This window comes from Oenanthe melanoleuca, chromosome 2 (genome assembly GCF_029582105.1).
Source record: "Oenanthe melanoleuca isolate GR-GAL-2019-014 chromosome 2, OMel1.0, whole genome shotgun sequence".
In the NCBI taxonomy this organism is placed as follows: Eukaryota; Metazoa; Chordata; class Aves; order Passeriformes; family Muscicapidae; genus Oenanthe; species Oenanthe melanoleuca.
In genome coordinates this window covers 6415707-6432659 of record NC_079335.1, presented here as the reverse complement: position 1 = coordinate 6432659, position 16953 = coordinate 6415707, and the positions used below count along the sequence as shown (strand labels likewise).

Below are 16953 nucleotides of genomic sequence, written 5' to 3'. Positions count from 1 at the left end.
TTCCCTGCTGGCTCAGGGCCTGCTTGTCCTCCACATAATTGGTCTGAGTACTGAGGAGTGAGGCAAAGAAGGCACTCAGTACCTCAGCTTATTCTTCCTCCTTTGTGACCATATTCAACCATGCATCCAACAAAGAATGAAGGTTTTCCTTGGCCCTCTTTTGTTCTTAATCTTCTTAAACAAACACTTTTAATTGTCTTTACAGTAGTGGCTAGATGAAGTGCCAATAGAGCTTTTGCCTTCCTGATTATCTTTCTACATGATGTGGGACCAGGGCATGGGGCATGTGGTGGGCTGGGTGGGAAAAGCATTTTGGCAGAGCACAGGGATTCTTTGGGCATGTTTAGGGAAGAAACAGGCAGTGGGCCATCGGGAGAGGAAAAATTGTAAGCAAAGTCAAGGGGCAAATGTCGAAATAAAATGCCTTTGTGACCAAGGGTGTTTCCATGTCTCTCCATGAGGAGGGGTGGCCGTGCCCACCAGGCCTTTGTGACCCGCGCTGGCATCATGCCCGGAGGCCATTGTGACACAGGCCCGTGCGGTGACCCGGAGGGCTCTTGTGGGGCCAAACCCCTGGCATTGCCACTCCCAGGAGAGCAGCTCTCTGAGGAGGCAGCAGCTCTCTCTCTCTCACGAGGCAGCAGCTCCTCAAGAGGAAGCAGCTTTCTTGGGTGCCTTTGGCCAGTGTTCGTCAGAGCACCGCCAAAATGTCAAAGAGACAGGAGGCGAACGCCCACTGCCAGTCCCGTGAGGGGCAGCCGCTGCTGTCCAAGCGGCAACAGGTCAGGGACGGGGATGGAGGGAGAGGCTGCACGGAGCTGGGGGAGGGCTGGGGGCAGAGACCGCCAGCCAGGCCTGGCACCAGGCCTTGCTCTGGGGAGGAGCCGTTGCCAGGGCGGCCTGGGTGAAGGAAAGCCTCAGAGACAATGAGCAGAGCTGGGAACTCAGCCCAGCCTGGCTGCCCTGGTCAGCACCTGCTTTAGGGCCAGGCCTGGGCCTGCCAGCACGAGGGAGGGACAGCGTGTCCCCACAGCCACCTCCATCCCAGACCTCCTCCTGCTTCCCACAGGTGCCCCAGAGGCTGCCGCAGGCAGCAGCGGATGTCACGTTGGTGACCATCATGCCCCTCCACGGGGACAGACTGGCTCCCAGACAGGGCACCTCACGGACACCAACAGGACAGAGAACAAAGGAGGCCAGCCTGGAGAGGGGGCATTCTCTGCCCCACAGTGGCACCGTCACACGGACACAAATATTGTCCGTGTCAGACTTGCCGCCTCTCCACGGCCCTCCACTGACAGTGACACCTCCATGCTGGTTCAGGCCTGAAATGCCAAAATCAGCCTCGACAAGGGTCAAGCTGCCCCTTCTGCCAGCAGCCCCAGCAGCCTCGGCGTCTTCTCCCAAACTCAGAGCACAGTCTGCAGACCCTGTCAGCAGCCGCAGCCGAGAGCTTGTGACACCTTCTCCATGGGGCTCTCTGGCTGCTGACAGGGCCCAGGTAACACCTTCCCCGCCCAGCTCAGCTGAACGGCTCTGGCAAGGGTCAGTGGCAGGGCAGGGCCATCGCCTGCCCCCCCTGCGAGGTGCAGGTGTTGTGCCGCTGCACACAGGGACCCAGCCTGCCTGGGAGCACCTGGGGCACAGCGAGACGGAGGAGCTCTCTGAGGTGCAGGGAGAGCACGGTGGCAAAACGTCCAGAGACCTGCTTAGAGGCCGTGCCCCGTGCCTGTGGGAAGATACATCCATCAAGTCCACTGGCACCCAGGAGCACTCATGTGTCTGCCAGGAGGCGGATTCTAAGGCCCAAGTGCTCCCCAGCACTCCCGGCTTGACCGAAGGCTCCACAGGAGAGACGGGAAACTCCTCTGAGCTCATGTCTCCTGGCCTGATTGCAGAGCTGTGCTCTCCCTCTGACAACTCGTGGGTCGGGAACACTTTGCTAAAGGACCCGGAGAAGTGCGAGGAAGAAGAGTTTGCAGACACAGAGGCTGCAGGAGACGAAGACAGAGACTCCCAGGGTGTGTCACTGGCCCCACTGAAAGTGGAAAAGGCAGAGGCAGAAGTTTCTGCCCTGGCCGGAGATCCCTGGGAGGAGGAGCCCAGTGAGCTTTTCCCCATCACAGAGCCCGAGGAAACCTCAGGCTTCTCAGGTTCCTCTTCATCTGGAGACCCCTCTGAGAGGAAGGGAACTCATCGGCCAGCAGAGCAAAGCGCCCAGGGCAAACTGCCGTGCACGGAGACTGAGGAGGCTTCAAAGCACCTTCTGCATATCACAGCAGAGGAGCTGGAGGAGTTGGAGGAAGACATCCTCTCCTCAGTGGATCAAGAAAGCCCCTTGGTGCCGCACAGCATTTGCAGCTGGGGCAAAGACTGTGCAGGAGAGACTGAACACCACTCACAGCTCGTGCCTCCTGACCTGTTTGAAGAGCTGTGGTCTCTCTTTAACAACAAGGACGTGCCATGCTGGGACACTCGTGTAGACCAGTTACTGGAAAAGTGGGAGGAAGAAGAGCTCCCTGACAGAGACACAGCAGGAGAGGGGGACAGTGAGCCAGAGAGTGATCTGTGTCTCCCCCTGCACGATGAAGAAGCGGAGCCAGCAGGTTCTCCTCTGGTCAGTGATCCCTGTGATGAGGGGCACAGCGAGGCTCTCCTCAGGGCACCACCCGAAGAGGCAAAGGCGTCGGCTTGTGTCTCGACTGCAAATCCCATGGAGGAAGCCGATGCAGCATGCATGGAAGCTATCTGTTCTCAGGCCAGCCTTGCCCAGGAAAATCCCTGTGGGGCTGAGGCAATGCCAAGAGCTTGCCCTGTGCCTGCCCAGCCCCCGACATGCAGTGTTCCTTGGTCCCCCACTGACAGGCCCACTGTCCCACAGCCCCCGGCCCCACGGCGATGGCGCTCCATCGTCAGGGGGGCCCGGCGGGCACTGAGGCGGCTTTTCTCCTTCAGCTGCCTCAGGGGACAACCAGAGGAGTGAGCCCGGCTGCTGGCACCAGGCAGATCTCAAGAGATGGCTGCTCACCCTCATGCTATCAAGCTCCCAGAGTTAAAGAAACAGGAGGCTTGTAGCGGGTGCACTGACGCATGGTTGGATGGATCAACCGACAGCATCCGCGTTAGGAGGTGAGAAATCCTCTGTGGACCTCTGCATTGCAGGCAAAGGAAGGCACACGCATCCTCCTTTCGTATGTCATTTAAGAAAAGGCATCCCTGGATCCCCACAACATGGACTGGAGAAAAGGTAAGGGCTAACCCAGGAAGAATCTGAGGCCCCCATCTCTGCCTCCACAAGAACCACTAGGCCTCTTCACCGTCAAGAAGCACATTGTGACCAAGGACCGACAAGTCGCTGCTGGAGCTTGCATGGTGTCTCTCCTCTGCTTGATTTCTCCACTTCCTTTGTGCACTTCTGTGGATGATACAGCTGTCCCTGAAAAGGGCCCCTGGCATCTTCTGCACTGAGACAATGAAACCTTTCATGAGTGATGCCCGCCCCCCAACCCCTACAAAAACCCCTGTTATATTTTAGGATTTCTATTGGTCTTTTACTTTACTAGATGATTGGTCTTTTCTCACTGAGAATCTTCAAGTAATTGGATAGTTTTTAACTTACAATTTTACTGGTTAGAAATTCAATCCCCCTGAAATCTAGAAAGACCCCTTACTATGCTACGTAATTGGATTTTGCTGGTAGAACCCTTCAAAAAAATAAAGCTACCTTCAGAACTTCTATGGCATTGTCTCGGAGTCTTTCCTAGTAGCTGTGTAGCTGACCCTCTGCCTCAGGAGCCCTTGGAGCTATCTGGACCCGTAGCAGCCCGAAGCTAGAACCACCCTAGCCTCGGCAGCTACACACTTCCCTCCAGTCTCCCCCTCTCCTTCTTACCTTCTTCTTTTATAGTCTTTCCTATCTCTCTGCCTCCCATTTAAATAAAATAAAATCCCTGTTGGTGATGTTGGTAGATGGATATGTTGGCACCCTAATTTGTGCAGAGGTATATTACACTAATCATGCCATAACAGGGGCACATGGCTGCACACAGCACTCAAGGTTTGGCTCCCCAGTGCTCAGCACAGAGGGACAATCACTGCCCTGGTCCTGCTGGCCACACTGGTTCCTACACAGGAGGCCAGGATGCCACTGGCCTTCTCGCCCACATGGGCACATGCTGGCTCACATTTGGCCACTGTCAGCCACCAGCCCCAGAGCCTTTCCTGCTGGGCAAATTTCCTGCCACTCTGTCCCCAGTGTGTTTACGAATGGATGTGAGGGTTGATTTGTGTGTCTTTTATAGTTTGTAAAACAACTTCTCTTAATCAAGAATATTTCCTTTATCTCTTCCCACATCTGCTCTCTGCAATGGGTACACACAGCCTGGAGAACTGCAAGGGCCTTGCTGGGACATGAGGGCAGGACCCGTCTTAGCTCTTTGTGGAACTCAGACTTGCACTATCCATCCCACCTGTCCACATCTACCCTACAGAGCCGTCCTACTTTCCTGAATGTTGACACTCCCACCCACCTTGGTGGTGTCACAAATTTACTGCTGAAGGTACCCACGATGCCCTTGGCCACATCAGCAGGACAGACTGGGCACAGGGGACACCACTACTGACTGGACACCAACTGGATGCAGCACCATTCGCAGCCAGTCTCTGGACATGACCGTCCTGACAGTTCTGAGCCCAACAAAGAGTGCACCTGGCCAAGCCCTGGGCTGATAGCTTTTTCAGTATTGTGCTGTGGGAGGTGGAGTCAAAGGCTTTGCTCGAGTCCTGGGAGAGTCCATGCACAGCTTTTCCCCAAGCCCTGGGGGCGCTCATGAACGCCTCAAAAATAATCACATTGCTCAGACAGGACCTGCCTTATCTAAACCCACACTGGCTGGACCTGATCCCTCAGCTGCCCTTTCTGAGCCATGTGAACCCACTCATGATGATCTGCTCCAGAACCTTGCCAGGCTGACCGGCCTGGAGTTCCTCGCATATTCCCTGCGGCCCTGCTTGCACATGGATGTCACATTTGGCACCTCCAGCCATTTGGGACCTCCTCGATTGCCCGGGACTGATAATAAAGGAGAGAGAGGTGCTTAGCGAGCTCTTCCAGCAGCTCCCTGAGGGGGAGGACACCCAGAGGACTCCCGCTCGTCCCACAGACTTGTCAGTGTCTCAGTGGCTCTGCAGGTCACCAAAGATTTCCTTCTGCAATACAGGTCTGCTCCCCATCCTTCCCTGCTGGCTCAGGGCCTGCTTGTCCTCCACATAATTGGTCTGAGTACTGAGGAGTGAGGCAAAGAAGGCACTCAGTACCTCAGCTTATTCTTCCTCCTTTGTGACCATATTCAACCATGCATCCAACAAAGAATGAAGGTTTTCCTTGGCCCTCTTTTGTTCTTAATCTTCTTAAACAAACACTTTTAATTGTCTTTACAGTAGTGGCTAGATGAAGTGCCAATAGAGCTTTTGCCTTCCTGATTATCTTTCTACATGATGTGGGACCAGGGCATGGGGCATGTGGTGGGCTGGGTGGGAAAAGCATTTTGGCAGAGCACAGGGATTCTTTGGGCATGTTTAGGGAAGAAACAGGCAGTGGGCCATCGGGAGAGGAAAAATTGTAAGCAAAGTCAAGGGGCAAATGTCGAAATAAAATGCCTTTGTGACCAAGGGTGTTTCCATGTCTCTCCATGAGGAGGGGTGGCCGTGCCCACCAGGCCTTTGTGACCCGCGCTGGCATCATGCCCGGAGGCCATTGTGACACAGGCCCGTGCGGTGACCCGGAGGGCTCTTGTGGGGCCAAACCCCTGGCATTGCCACTCCCAGGAGAGCAGCTCTCTGAGGAGGCGGCAGCTCTCTCTCTCACGAGGCAGCAGCTCCTCAAGAGGAAGCAGCTTTCTTGGGTGCCTTTGGCCAGTGTTCGTCAGAGCACCGCCAAAATGTCAAAGAGACAGGAGGCGAACGCCCACTGCCAGTCCCGTGAGGGGCAGCCGCTGCTGTCCAAGCGGCAACAGGTCAGGGACGGGGATGGAGGGAGAGGCTGCACGGAGCTGGGGGAGGGCTGGGGGCAGAGACCGCCAGCCAGGCCTGGCACCAGGCCTTGCTCTGGGGAGGAGCCGTTGCCAGGGCGGCCTGGGTGAAGGAAAGCCTCAGAGACAATGAGCAGAGCTGGGAACTCAGCCCAGCCTGGCTGCCCTGGTCAGCACCTGCTTTAGGGCCAGGCCTGGGCCTGCCAGCACGAGGGAGGGACAGCGTGTCCCCACAGCCACCTCCATCCCAGACCTCCTCCTGCTTCCCACAGGTGCCCCAGAGGCTGCCGCAGGCAGCAGCGGATGTCACGTTGGTGACCATCATGCCCCTCCACGGGGACAGACTGGCTCCCAGACAGGGCACCTCACGGACACCAACAGGACAGAGAACAAAGGAGGCCAGCCTGGAGAGGGGGCATTCTCTGCCCCACAGTGGCACCGTCACACGGACACAAATATTGTCCGTGTCAGACTTGCCGCCTCTCCACGGCCCTCCACTGACAGTGACACCTCCATGCTGGTTCAGGCCTGAAATGCCAAAATCAGCCTCGACAAGGGTCAAGCTGCCCCTTCTGCCAGCAGCCCCAGCAGCCTCGGCGTCTTCTCCCAAACTCAGAGCACAGTCTGCAGACCCTGTCAGCAGCCGCAGCCGAGAGCTTGTGACACCTTCTCCATGGGGCTCTCTGGCTGCTGACAGGGCCCAGGTAACACCTTCCCCGCCCAGCTCAGCTGAACGGCTCTGGCAAGGGTCAGTGGCAGGGCAGGGCCATCGCCTGCCCCCCCTGCGAGGTGCAGGTGTTGTGCCGCTGCACACAGGGACCCAGCCTGCCTGGGAGCACCTGGGGCACAGCGAGACGGAGGAGCTCTCTGAGGTGCAGGGAGAGCACGGTGGCAAAACGTCCAGAGACCTGCTTAGAGGCCGTGCCCCGTGCCTGTGGGAAGATACATCCATCAAGTCCACTGGCACCCAGGAGCACTCATGTGTCTGCCAGGAGGCGGATTCTAAGGCCCAAGTGCTCCCCAGCACTCCCGGCTTGACCGAAGGCTCCACAGGAGAGACGGGAAACTCCTCTGAGCTCATGTCTCCTGGCCTGATTGCAGAGCTGTGCTCTCCCTCTGACAACTCGTGGGTCGGGAACACTTTGCTAAAGGACCCGGAGAAGTGCGAGGAAGAAGAGTTTGCAGACACAGAGGCTGCAGGAGACGAAGACAGAGACTCCCAGAGTGTGTCACTGGCCCCACTGAAAGTGGAAAAGGCAGAGGCAGAAGTTTCTGCCCTGGCCGGAGATCCCTGGGAGGAGGAGCCCAGTGAGCTTTTCCCCATCACAGAGCCCGAGGAAACCTCAGGCTTCTCAGGTTCCTCTTCATCTGGAGACCCCTCTGAGAGGAAGGGAACTCATCGGCCAGCAGAGCAAAGCGCCCAGGGCAAACTGCCGTGCACGGAGACTGAGGAGGCTTCAAAGCACCTTCTGCATATCACAGCAGAGGAGCTGGAGGAGTTGGAGGAAGACATCCTCTCCTCAGTGGATCAAGAAAGCCCCTTGGTGCCGCACAGCATTTGCAGCTGGGGCAAAGACTGTGCAGGAGAGACTGAACACCACTCACAGCTCGTGCCTCCTGACCTGTTTGAAGAGCTGTGGTCTCTCTTTAACAACAAGGACGTGCCATGCTGGGACACTCGTGTAGACCAGTTACTGGAAAAGTGGGAGGAAGAAGAGCTCCCTGACAGAGACACAGCAGGAGAGGGGGACAGTGAGCCAGAGAGTGATCTGTGTCTCCCCCTGCACGATGAAGAAGCGGAGCCAGCAGGTTCTCCTCTGGTCAGTGATCCCTATGATGAGGGGCACAGCGAGGCTCTCCTCAGGGCACCACCCGAAGAGGCAAAGGCGTCGGCTTGTGTCTCGACTGCAAATCCCATGGAGGAAGCCGATGCAGCATGCATGGAAGCTATCTGTTCTCAGGCCAGCCTTGCCCAGGAAAATCCCTGTGGGGCTGAGGCAATGCCAAGAGCTTGCCCTGTGCCTGCCCAGCCCCCGACATGCAGTGTTCCTTGGTCCCCCACTGACAGGCCCACTGTCCCACAGCCCCCGGCCCCACGGCGATGGCGCTCCATCGTCAGGGGGGCCCGGCGGGCACTGAGGCGGCTTTTCTCCTTCAGCTGCCTCAGGGGACAACCAGAGGAGTGAGCCCGGCTGCTGGCACCAGGCAGATCTCAAGAGATGGCTGCTCACCCTCATGCTATCAAGCTCCCAGAGTTAAAGAAACAGGAGGCTTGTAGCGGGTGCACTGACGCATGGTTGGATGGATCAACCGACAGCGTCCGCGTTAGGAGGTGAGAAATCCTCTGTGGACCTCTGCATTGCAGGCAAAGGAAGGCACACGCATCCTCCTTTCGTATGTCATTTAAGAAAAGGCATCCCTGGATCCCCACAACATGGACTGGAGAAAAGGTAAGGGCTAACCCAGGAAGAATCTGAGGCCCCCATCTCTGCCTCCACAAGAACCACTAGGCCTCTTCACCGTCAAGAAGCACATTGTGACCAAGGACCGACAAGTCGCTGCTGGAGCTTGCATGGTGTCTCTCCTCTGCTTGATTTCTCCACTTCCTTTGTGCACTTCTGTGGATGATACAGCTGTCCCTGAAAAGGGCCCCTGGCATCTTCTGCACTGAGACAATGAAACCTTTCATGAGTGATGCCCGCCCCCCAACCCCTACAAAAACCCCTGTTATATTTTAGGATTTCTATTGGTCTTTTACTTTACTAGATGATTGGTCTTTTCTCACTGAGAATCTTCAAGTAATTGGATAGTTTTTAACTTACAATTTTACTGGTTAGAAATTCAATCCCCCTGAAATCTAGAAAGACCCCTTACTATGCTACGTAATTGGATTTTGCTGGTAGAACCCTTCAAAAAAATAAAGCTACCTTCAGAACTTCTATGGCATTGTCTCGGAGTCTTTCCTAGTAGCTGTGTAGCTGACCCTCTGCCTCAGGAGCCCTTGGAGCTATCTGGACCCGTAGCAGCCCGAAGCTAGAACCACCCTAGCCTCGGCAGCTACACACTTCCCTCCAGTCTCCCCCTCTCCTTCTTACCTTCTTCTTTTATAGTCTTTCCTATCTCTCTGCCTCCCATTTAAATAAAATAAAATCCCTGTTGGTGATGTTGGTAGATGGATATGTTGGCACCCTAATTTGTGCAGAGGTATATTACACTAATCATGCCATAACAGGGGCACATGGCTGCACACAGCACTCAAGGTTTGGCTCCCCAGTGCTCAGCACAGAGGGACAATCACTGCCCTGGTCCTGCTGGCCACACTGGTTCCTACACAGGAGGCCAGGATGCCACTGGCCTTCTCGCCCACATGGGCACATGCTGGCTCACATTTGGCCACTGTCAGCCCCCAGCCCCAGAGCCTTTCCTGCTGGGCAAATTTCCTGCCACTCTGTCCCCAGTGTGTTTACGAATGGATGTGAGGGTTGATTTGTGTGTCTTTTATAGTTTGTAAAACAACTTCTCTTAATCAAGAATATTTCCTTTATCTCTTCCCACATCTGCTCTCTGCAATGGGTACACACAGCCTGGAGAACTGCAAGGGCCTTGCTGGGACATGAGGGCAGGACCCGTCTTAGCTCTTTGTGGAACTCAGACTTGCACTATCCATCCCACCTGTCCACATCTCCCCTGCAGAGCCGTCCTACTTTCCTGAATGTTGACACTCCCACCCACCTTGGTGGTGTCACAAATTTACTGCTGAAGGTACCCACGATGCCCTTGGCCACATCAGCAGGACAGACTGGGCACAGGGGACACCACTACTGACTGGACACCAACTGGATGCAGCACCATTCGCAGCCAGTCTCTGGACATGACCGTCCTGACAGTTCTGAGCCCAACAAAGAGTGCACCTGGCCAAGCCCTGGGCTGATGGCTTTTTCAGTACTGTGCTGTGGGAGGTGGAGTCAAAGGCTTTGCTCAAGTCCTGGGAGAGTCCATGCACAGCTTTTCCCCAAGCCCTGGGGGCGCTCATGAACGCCTCAAAAATAATCACATTGCTCAGACAGGACCTGCCTTATCTAAACCCACACTGGCTGGACCTGATCCCTCAGCTGCCCTTTCTGAGCCATGTGAACCCACTCATGATGATCTGCTCCAGAACCTTGCCAGGCTGACCGGCCTGGAGTTCCTCGCATATTCCCTGCGGCCCTGCTTGCACATGGATGTCACATTTGGCACCTCCAGCCATTTGGGACCTCCTCGATTGCCCGGGACTGATAATAAAGGAGAGAGAGGTGCTTAGCGAGCTCTTCCAGCAGCTCCCTGAGGGGGAGGACACCCAGAGGACTCCCGCTCGTCCCACAGACTTGTCAGTGTCTCAGTGGCTCTGCAGGTCACCAAAGATTTCCTTCTGCAATACAGGTCTGCTCCCCATCCTTCCCTGCTGGCTCAGGGCCTGCTTGTCCTCCACATAATTGGTCTGAGTACTGAGGAGTGAGGCAAAGAAGGCACTCAGTACCTCAGCTTATTCTTCCTCCTTTGTGACTATATTCAACCATGCATCCAACAAAGAATGAAGGTTTTCCTTGGCCCTCTTTTGTTCTTAATCTTCTTAAACAAACACTTTTAATTGTCTTTACAGTAGTGGCTAGATGAAGTGCCAATAGAGCTTTTGCCTTCCTGATTATCTTTCTACATGATGTGGGACCAGGGCATGGGGCATGTGGTGGGCTGGGTGGGAAAAGCATTTTGGCAGAGCACAGGGATTCTTTGGGCATGTTTAGGGAAGAAACAGGCAGTGGGCCATCGGGAGAGGAAAAATCGTAAGCAAAGTCCAGGGGCAAATGTCGAAATAAAATGCCTTTGTGACCAAGGGTGTTTCCATGTCTCTCCATGAGGAGGGGTGGCCGTGTCCACCAGGCCTTTGTGACCCGCGCTGGCATCATGCCCGGAGGCCATTGTGACACAGGCCCGTGCGGTGACCCGGAGGGCTCTTGTGGGGCCAAACCCCTGGCATTGCCACTCCCAGGAGAGCAGCTCTCTGAGGAGGCAGCAGCTCTCTCTCTCTCACGAGGCAGCAGCTCCTCAAGAGGAAGCAGCTTTCTTGGGTGCCTTTGGCCAGTGTTCGTCAGAGCACCGCCAAAATGTCAAAGAGACAGGAGGCGAACGCCCACTGCCAGTCCCGTGAGGGGCAGCCGCTGCTGTCCAAGCGGCAACAGGTCAGGGACGGGGATGGAGGGAGAGGCTGCACGGAGCTGGGGGAGGGCTGGGGGCAGAGACCGCCAGCCAGGCCTGGCACCAGGCCTTGCTCTGGGGAGGAGCCGTTGCCAGGGCGGCCTGGGTGAAGGAAAGCCTCAGAGACAATGAGCAGAGCTGGGAACTCAGCCCAGCCTGGCTGCCCTGGTCAGCACCTGCTTTAGGGCCAGGCCTGGGCCTGCCAGCACGAGGGAGGGACAGCGTGTCCCCACAGCCACCTCCATCCCAGACCTCCTCCTGCTTCCCACAGGTGACCCAGAGGCTGCCGCAGGCAGCAGCGGATGTCACATTGGTGACCATCATGCCCCTCCACGGGGACAGACTGGCTCCCAGACAGGACACCTCACGGACACCAACAGGACAGAGAACAAAGGAGGCCAGCCTGGAGAGGGGGCATTCTCTGCCCCACAGTGGCACCGTCACACGGACACAAATATTGTCCGTGTCAGACTTGCCGCCTCTCCACGGCCCTCCACTGACAGTGACACCTCCATGCTGGTTCAGGCCTGAAATGCCAAAATCAGCCTCGACAAGGGTCAAGCTGCCCCTTCTGCCAGCAGCCCCAGCAGCCTCGGCGTCTTCTCCCAAACTCAGAGCACAGTCTGCAGACCCTGTCAGCAGCCGCAGCCGAGAGCTTGTGACACCTTCTCCATGGGGCTCTCTGGCTGCTGACAGGGCCCAGGTAACACCTTCCCCGCCCAGCTCAGCTGAACGGCTCTGGCAAGGGTCAGTGGCAGGGCAGGGCCATCGCCTGCCCCCCCTGCGAGGTGCAGGTGTTGTGCCGCTGCACACAGGGACCCAGCCTGCCTGGGAGCACCTGGGGCACAGCGAGACGGAGGAGCTCTCTGAGGTGCAGGGAGAGCACGGTGGCAAAACGTCCAGAGACCTGCTTAGAGGCCGTGCCCCGTGCCTGTGGGAAGATACATCCATCAAGTCCACTGGCACCCAGGAGCACTCATGTGTCTGCCAGGAGGCGGATTCTAAGGCCCAAGTGCTCCCCAGCACTCCCGGCTTGACCGAAGGCTCCACAGGAGAGACGGGAAACTCCTCTGAGCTCATGTCTCCTGGCCTGATTGCAGAGCTGTGCTCTCCCTCTGACAACTCGTGGGTCGGGAACACTTTGCTAAAGGACCCGGAGAAGTGCGAGGAAGAAGAGTTTGCAGACACAGAGGCTGCAGGAGACGAAGACAGAGACTCCCAGAGTGTGTCACTGGCCCCACTGAAAGTGGAAAAGGCAGAGGCAGAAGTTTCTGCCCTGGCCGGAGATCCCTGGGAGGAGGAGCCCAGTGAGCTTTTCCCCATCACAGAGCCCGAGGAAACCTCAGGCTTCTCAGGTTCCTCTTCATCTGGAGACCCCTCTGAGAGGAAGGGAACTCATCGGCCAGCAGAGCAAAGCGCCCAGGGCAAACTGCCGTGCACGGAGACTGAGGAGGCTTCAAAGCACCTTCTGCATATCACAGCAGAGGAGCTGGAGGAGTTGGAGGAAGACATCCTCTCCTCAGTGGATCAAGAAAGCCCCTTGGTGCCGCACAGCATTTGCAGCTGGGGCAAAGACTGTGCAGGAGAGACTGAACACCACTCACAGCTCGTGCCTCCTGACCTGTTTGAAGAGCTGTGGTCTCTCTTTAACAACAAGGACGTGCCATGCTGGGACACTCGTGTAGACCAGTTACTGGAAAAGTGGGAGGAAGAAGAGCTCCCTGACAGAGACACAGCAGGAGAGGGGGACAGTGAGCCAGAGAGTGATCTGTGTCTCCCCCTGCACGATGAAGAAGCGGAGCCAGCAGGTTCTCCTCTGGTCAGTGATCCCTGTGATGAGGGGCACAGCGAGGCTCTCCTCAGGGCACCACCCGAAGAGGCAAAGGCGTCGGCTTGTGTCTCGACTGCAAATCCCATGGAGGAAGCCGATGCAGCATGCATGGAAGCTATCTGTTCTCAGGCCAGCCTTGCCCAGGAAAATCCCTGTGGGGCTGAGGCAATGCCAAGAGCTTGCCCTGTGCCTGCCCAGCCCCCGACATGCAGTGTTCCTTGGTCCCCCACTGACAGGCCCACTGTCCACATCTCCCCTGCAGAGCCGTCCTACTTTCCTGAATGTTGACACTCCCACCCACCTTGGTGGTGTCACAAATTTACTGCTGAAGGTACCCACGATGCCCTTGGCCACATCAGCAGGACAGACTGGGCACAGGGGACACCACTACTGACTGGACACCAACTGGATGCAGCACCATTCGCAGCCAGTCTCTGGACATGACCGTCCTGACAGTTCTGAGCCCAACAAAGAGTGCACCTGGCCAAGCCCTGGGCTGATAGCTTTTTCAGTACTGTGCTGTGTAAAGATGGGGTCACAGGCTTGGCTCAAGTCCTGGGAGAGTTCATGCACAGCTTGTCCCTCAGCCCTGATGTGGGTCATCCACACCTCAAAGGATGTCAGGTTGCTCAGACAGGACCTGTCTTTCCTACACCCACATTGGTTGGGCTAGATCCGTCAGCTGTCCTCTCTGGGCTGTGTGATCCCCCTCATTATGATCTGCTCCAGAACCCTGCAGTGTCCCACGGTCAGGCTCACAGGCCTGCAGATCCGCTCTTCCTCCTTCTTGGGCATGACTGCTGCATTCGGCACCTTCAGTCGTCTGGGGTATCCTGACTGGCCAGGACTGATCATAAAGGACAGAGATTGGATTTGCAAGCTCTTCTGCCAGCTCCCTGAGCACTCTTGGGGGATTCCTGTCCACCCCCACAGACTTGTCAGTGTTTCAGTGGCTTTGTAGGTTACTAATAACTTCCTCTAGGATTCATGGTGTTTTTCTGCTCCTCATCCCTGTTTTCTTTTTCAAGGCTCTAACAGTTATCTTTGTTTGAGAACCTAGGTCAAGAAAGCAATAAAATCTTTAGCCGCTTCCTCATCCTTTGTGACTCTATTTCCTTCTGCATCCAACAAAATGGAAAGGTTTTCTTTGCCCCTGCTCTTTTTAATAGTATCTTTATAGAAATACATTATAGAAGAGTCCAGATTGCGTTATAAATTGTTTTTTGCCTCTGATGGTACATAGGGCCGATCTGTCCTTGGGCTTTCAAAATTTCTTTCTTAAAATATGTCCAATCTTCCTGTGTCTCTTTGGTACCAGTAATAATAGGCTTAATTTTCCTATCATCCAATTTCTGCATTCTACGGATCTACACCTGAACTACAGATTATAGTTCCCCTTTACAGTTAAGATGGATTTTTAAAGTTACAGTGACCTTCCTATTCTAATCATGTACTTGAATATATGTAGGTTCTTTTTTAGATTTCTCTATGTTTTTCTTTTTTCTGAAAACATTGCAAGTAACTCAGTTGAAAGAGTATAAAAATACTGCTGAAAAATACTATCATATTTATAAGATATATAAACTTATAAACTTATGTGTAAATGCATGTAAATAAAAATGAAAGCATATATATAACAATTTACAAATACATGCACAGGTATTTTTCATATTGTGTTGAAAAATTCGACTACTAAAAAAAAAAAGACATGGTCTGCAAAATAGTATTTGATGTTTGAGAAGTTCAGGTGCAATCAGCCAAACTATGCTGTCCATCATTTCAAATTCAGCATAGCTATTTAACTGGTGAGACATCATACTCAGTTCTGATCAGCCATTCTTAACTACCACTTCTTCAACTTAATCTTTTAGAAAAAACAAAATATATTATGTTTCTCTTTATTTCATTCACAGCACATTCAAGCAAAATAGGAATTGGCATCACTAGATGAGTAATCAAACAGGTGGCACCCAAACTGGTTTTTGATATGTGCCCAGCAAAGACATGAGGCAGCTGGCAGATTATTTTGCATGCCAAGTGAGTCTGATGAAGAAAAGCAATCCTTTCAATCCTCAAAAAAGCCAAACAGATTAAAGAAAAAAAAGAAAAAAAAGGAGAGAAAATTAAAAAAAAGAAAGAGAAAAGAAAAAAGAAAAAAACCCCAACAATTTCTGCAAACAGAGGAAGATTTTTTCTGTAGACTACAAGAAGCTTGTTCCTCTTAGTTAAGCTTTTCAAATATTGCTCATGAGATAGAGTCTAATTCCTGTCTTGGCCAGTCTACCTCTGTGAACTTTCAGGAACTGCATTATTTTATTTCTTAGAGCACTCTCCACAGCCTTTTAGGCAATATTATGTCTATCTGGATTTCCAGAGTAACCCAGTCAACAGCAAAGAGTAGCAAAATATTGGATATGATTTTAACATACAAAACACAGATTATAGAACAATGCTTTATGCAAGAGGAAGATTTGGAGCCAAATATGTTTGGAAAGAAAATAGCCCATCTCTGATTTATTTGCAGAATTACAATCCAAATCCCCTGAAGAAATATGAAAATAATTTTGTCTTTTTATACATTTTCTATATGCAGCAGAGATCAAAGTGACATCATTAGAGCAAGGAAAATTCCTGTCCTGGATCTAATGTCTTCTCTAATGTTGTAGAAAAGAAAAAATGCTATCATGAGAACTGTTATAGAAAAGAGGAAATGCTGTCATGAGAACCATCTTCCTCCAAATCCATGACTGTAAGAAAAGGCATTCCAGCAGTATCTATGAAGAATGAAAAAATGTCATACCTTTGGACTGAGATCTCACAGCATTTGATTAGAATTTGAATGCAAATAACCACAATGAACAAAGTGAAAATAACATTGAAATGACAGCCCTTCTGACGTCTATCTTGCTTTCAAAATTTCTGAATAACATGGCCAATAAATTGTCAGAAAAAAATAAAAAAGTCTATTTGCAAAAGCAAACACACAAAATGAAAGGGTATTTCAAGCATGTTTTTATTTAAAAGAGGAGTCTAAATATATATTATATAGGTATATATGCAGGTACATATTTTTTAGCCATTAAAAGAATGATTCTAAAACCAAAAAATGGTTCTTAAAACTTTCTTCTCAACTTTTGGTTTGCCTCAATCTGTTTTTTGAGCCACTAAAATGTCATTTGCAATACTAGCAATCACAGTTTATCTTATAGCCACAAAATATTTCCTTTAAAACAAAGACTATCATATTAACAACTGACTTAACAATTAAACATATCTTGCTTAGGAAATAATTTTAGTTCTTTAGGAAATGTGCTATTTTTTTTAGTTAGTAAATTATCTTTTGTTATCTTATGTGGTAGATTTAACTACATATCCTTTCTTTTGGGGGTGTTTTTGGACTTATGAAGAAGAAAAGCACAGTCAGTATGAAACACTCCTACATGACTACTGTAGTTCAAACAGTGTAGATATCCAGATAATGCTTCTGAGAAAAAAAATGAGAAAATGATCTGCTAAATATATAAAATAAAAGCAAAAATATTTCCAACTTTTATGTCAAGTTTGCTGTTATTTTGTTGGCTTCATAGACCATGAAAATCATATGTAAAAGTCTTGATTTAAAGGTGACTTAAAAGTTAAGCAGCTTCTGCATCATAAACAACATTTCTAAGATCAGTTTGGTTGATATTTTTATCTTCAATCCTCAAGCCTCAGCTTGTGCAGAGTTTTCATACCTTTGCATTTCTTTACCCAAAAACACTATTAGTCAAATTCTGCTACCAAAAGAAAAGTTTTTCTTCCAGGGAGTACAATGGTGTTCCATGAGCAAAATGATAATAGTCCGAGCTGAAATTCCAC

The 16953-nt window shown here is 52.3% G+C and overlaps 3 protein-coding genes across 4 annotated transcripts; all 3 read left to right on the top strand.

Moving 5' to 3' along the window:
- The first annotated feature begins 584 nt into the window (after positions 1-584).
- Positions 585-3737, top strand: LOC130250251 (uncharacterized). Of its 2 annotated transcripts, XR_008839946.1 has the most exons (3): positions 585-782; positions 1070-3129; positions 3206-3736. XR_008839946.1 is itself a non-coding variant. In XM_056485725.1 (2 exons), the coding sequence occupies exons 1-2, from the start codon at positions 708-710 to the stop codon at positions 2981-2983; spliced, it is 1989 nt and encodes a 662-aa protein (XP_056341700.1). In that variant the 5' UTR covers positions 585-707; the 3' UTR covers positions 2984-3737. The 2 variants fall into 2 exon arrangements, 1 of the variants encoding a protein (XP_056341700.1); XM_056485725.1 differs by having other exon boundaries at positions 1070-3737.
- A 1953-nt stretch (positions 3738-5690) lies between these two features.
- LOC130250011 (uncharacterized) lies at positions 5691-8968 on the top strand. Its single transcript, XM_056485279.1, has 2 exons — positions 5691-6014; positions 6302-8968. The coding sequence occupies exons 1-2, from the start codon at positions 5691-5693 to the stop codon at positions 8213-8215; spliced, it is 2238 nt and encodes a 745-aa protein (XP_056341254.1). The 3' UTR covers positions 8216-8968.
- Positions 8969-11050: 2082 nt separating this feature from the next.
- On the top strand, positions 11051-14189 carry LOC130248860 (uncharacterized). The gene is made up of 2 exons (XM_056482888.1): positions 11051-11248; positions 11536-14189. The coding sequence occupies exons 1-2, from the start codon at positions 11174-11176 to the stop codon at positions 13381-13383; spliced, it is 1923 nt and encodes a 640-aa protein (XP_056338863.1). The 5' UTR covers positions 11051-11173; the 3' UTR covers positions 13384-14189.
- Positions 14190-16953: the final 2764 nt, after the last annotated feature.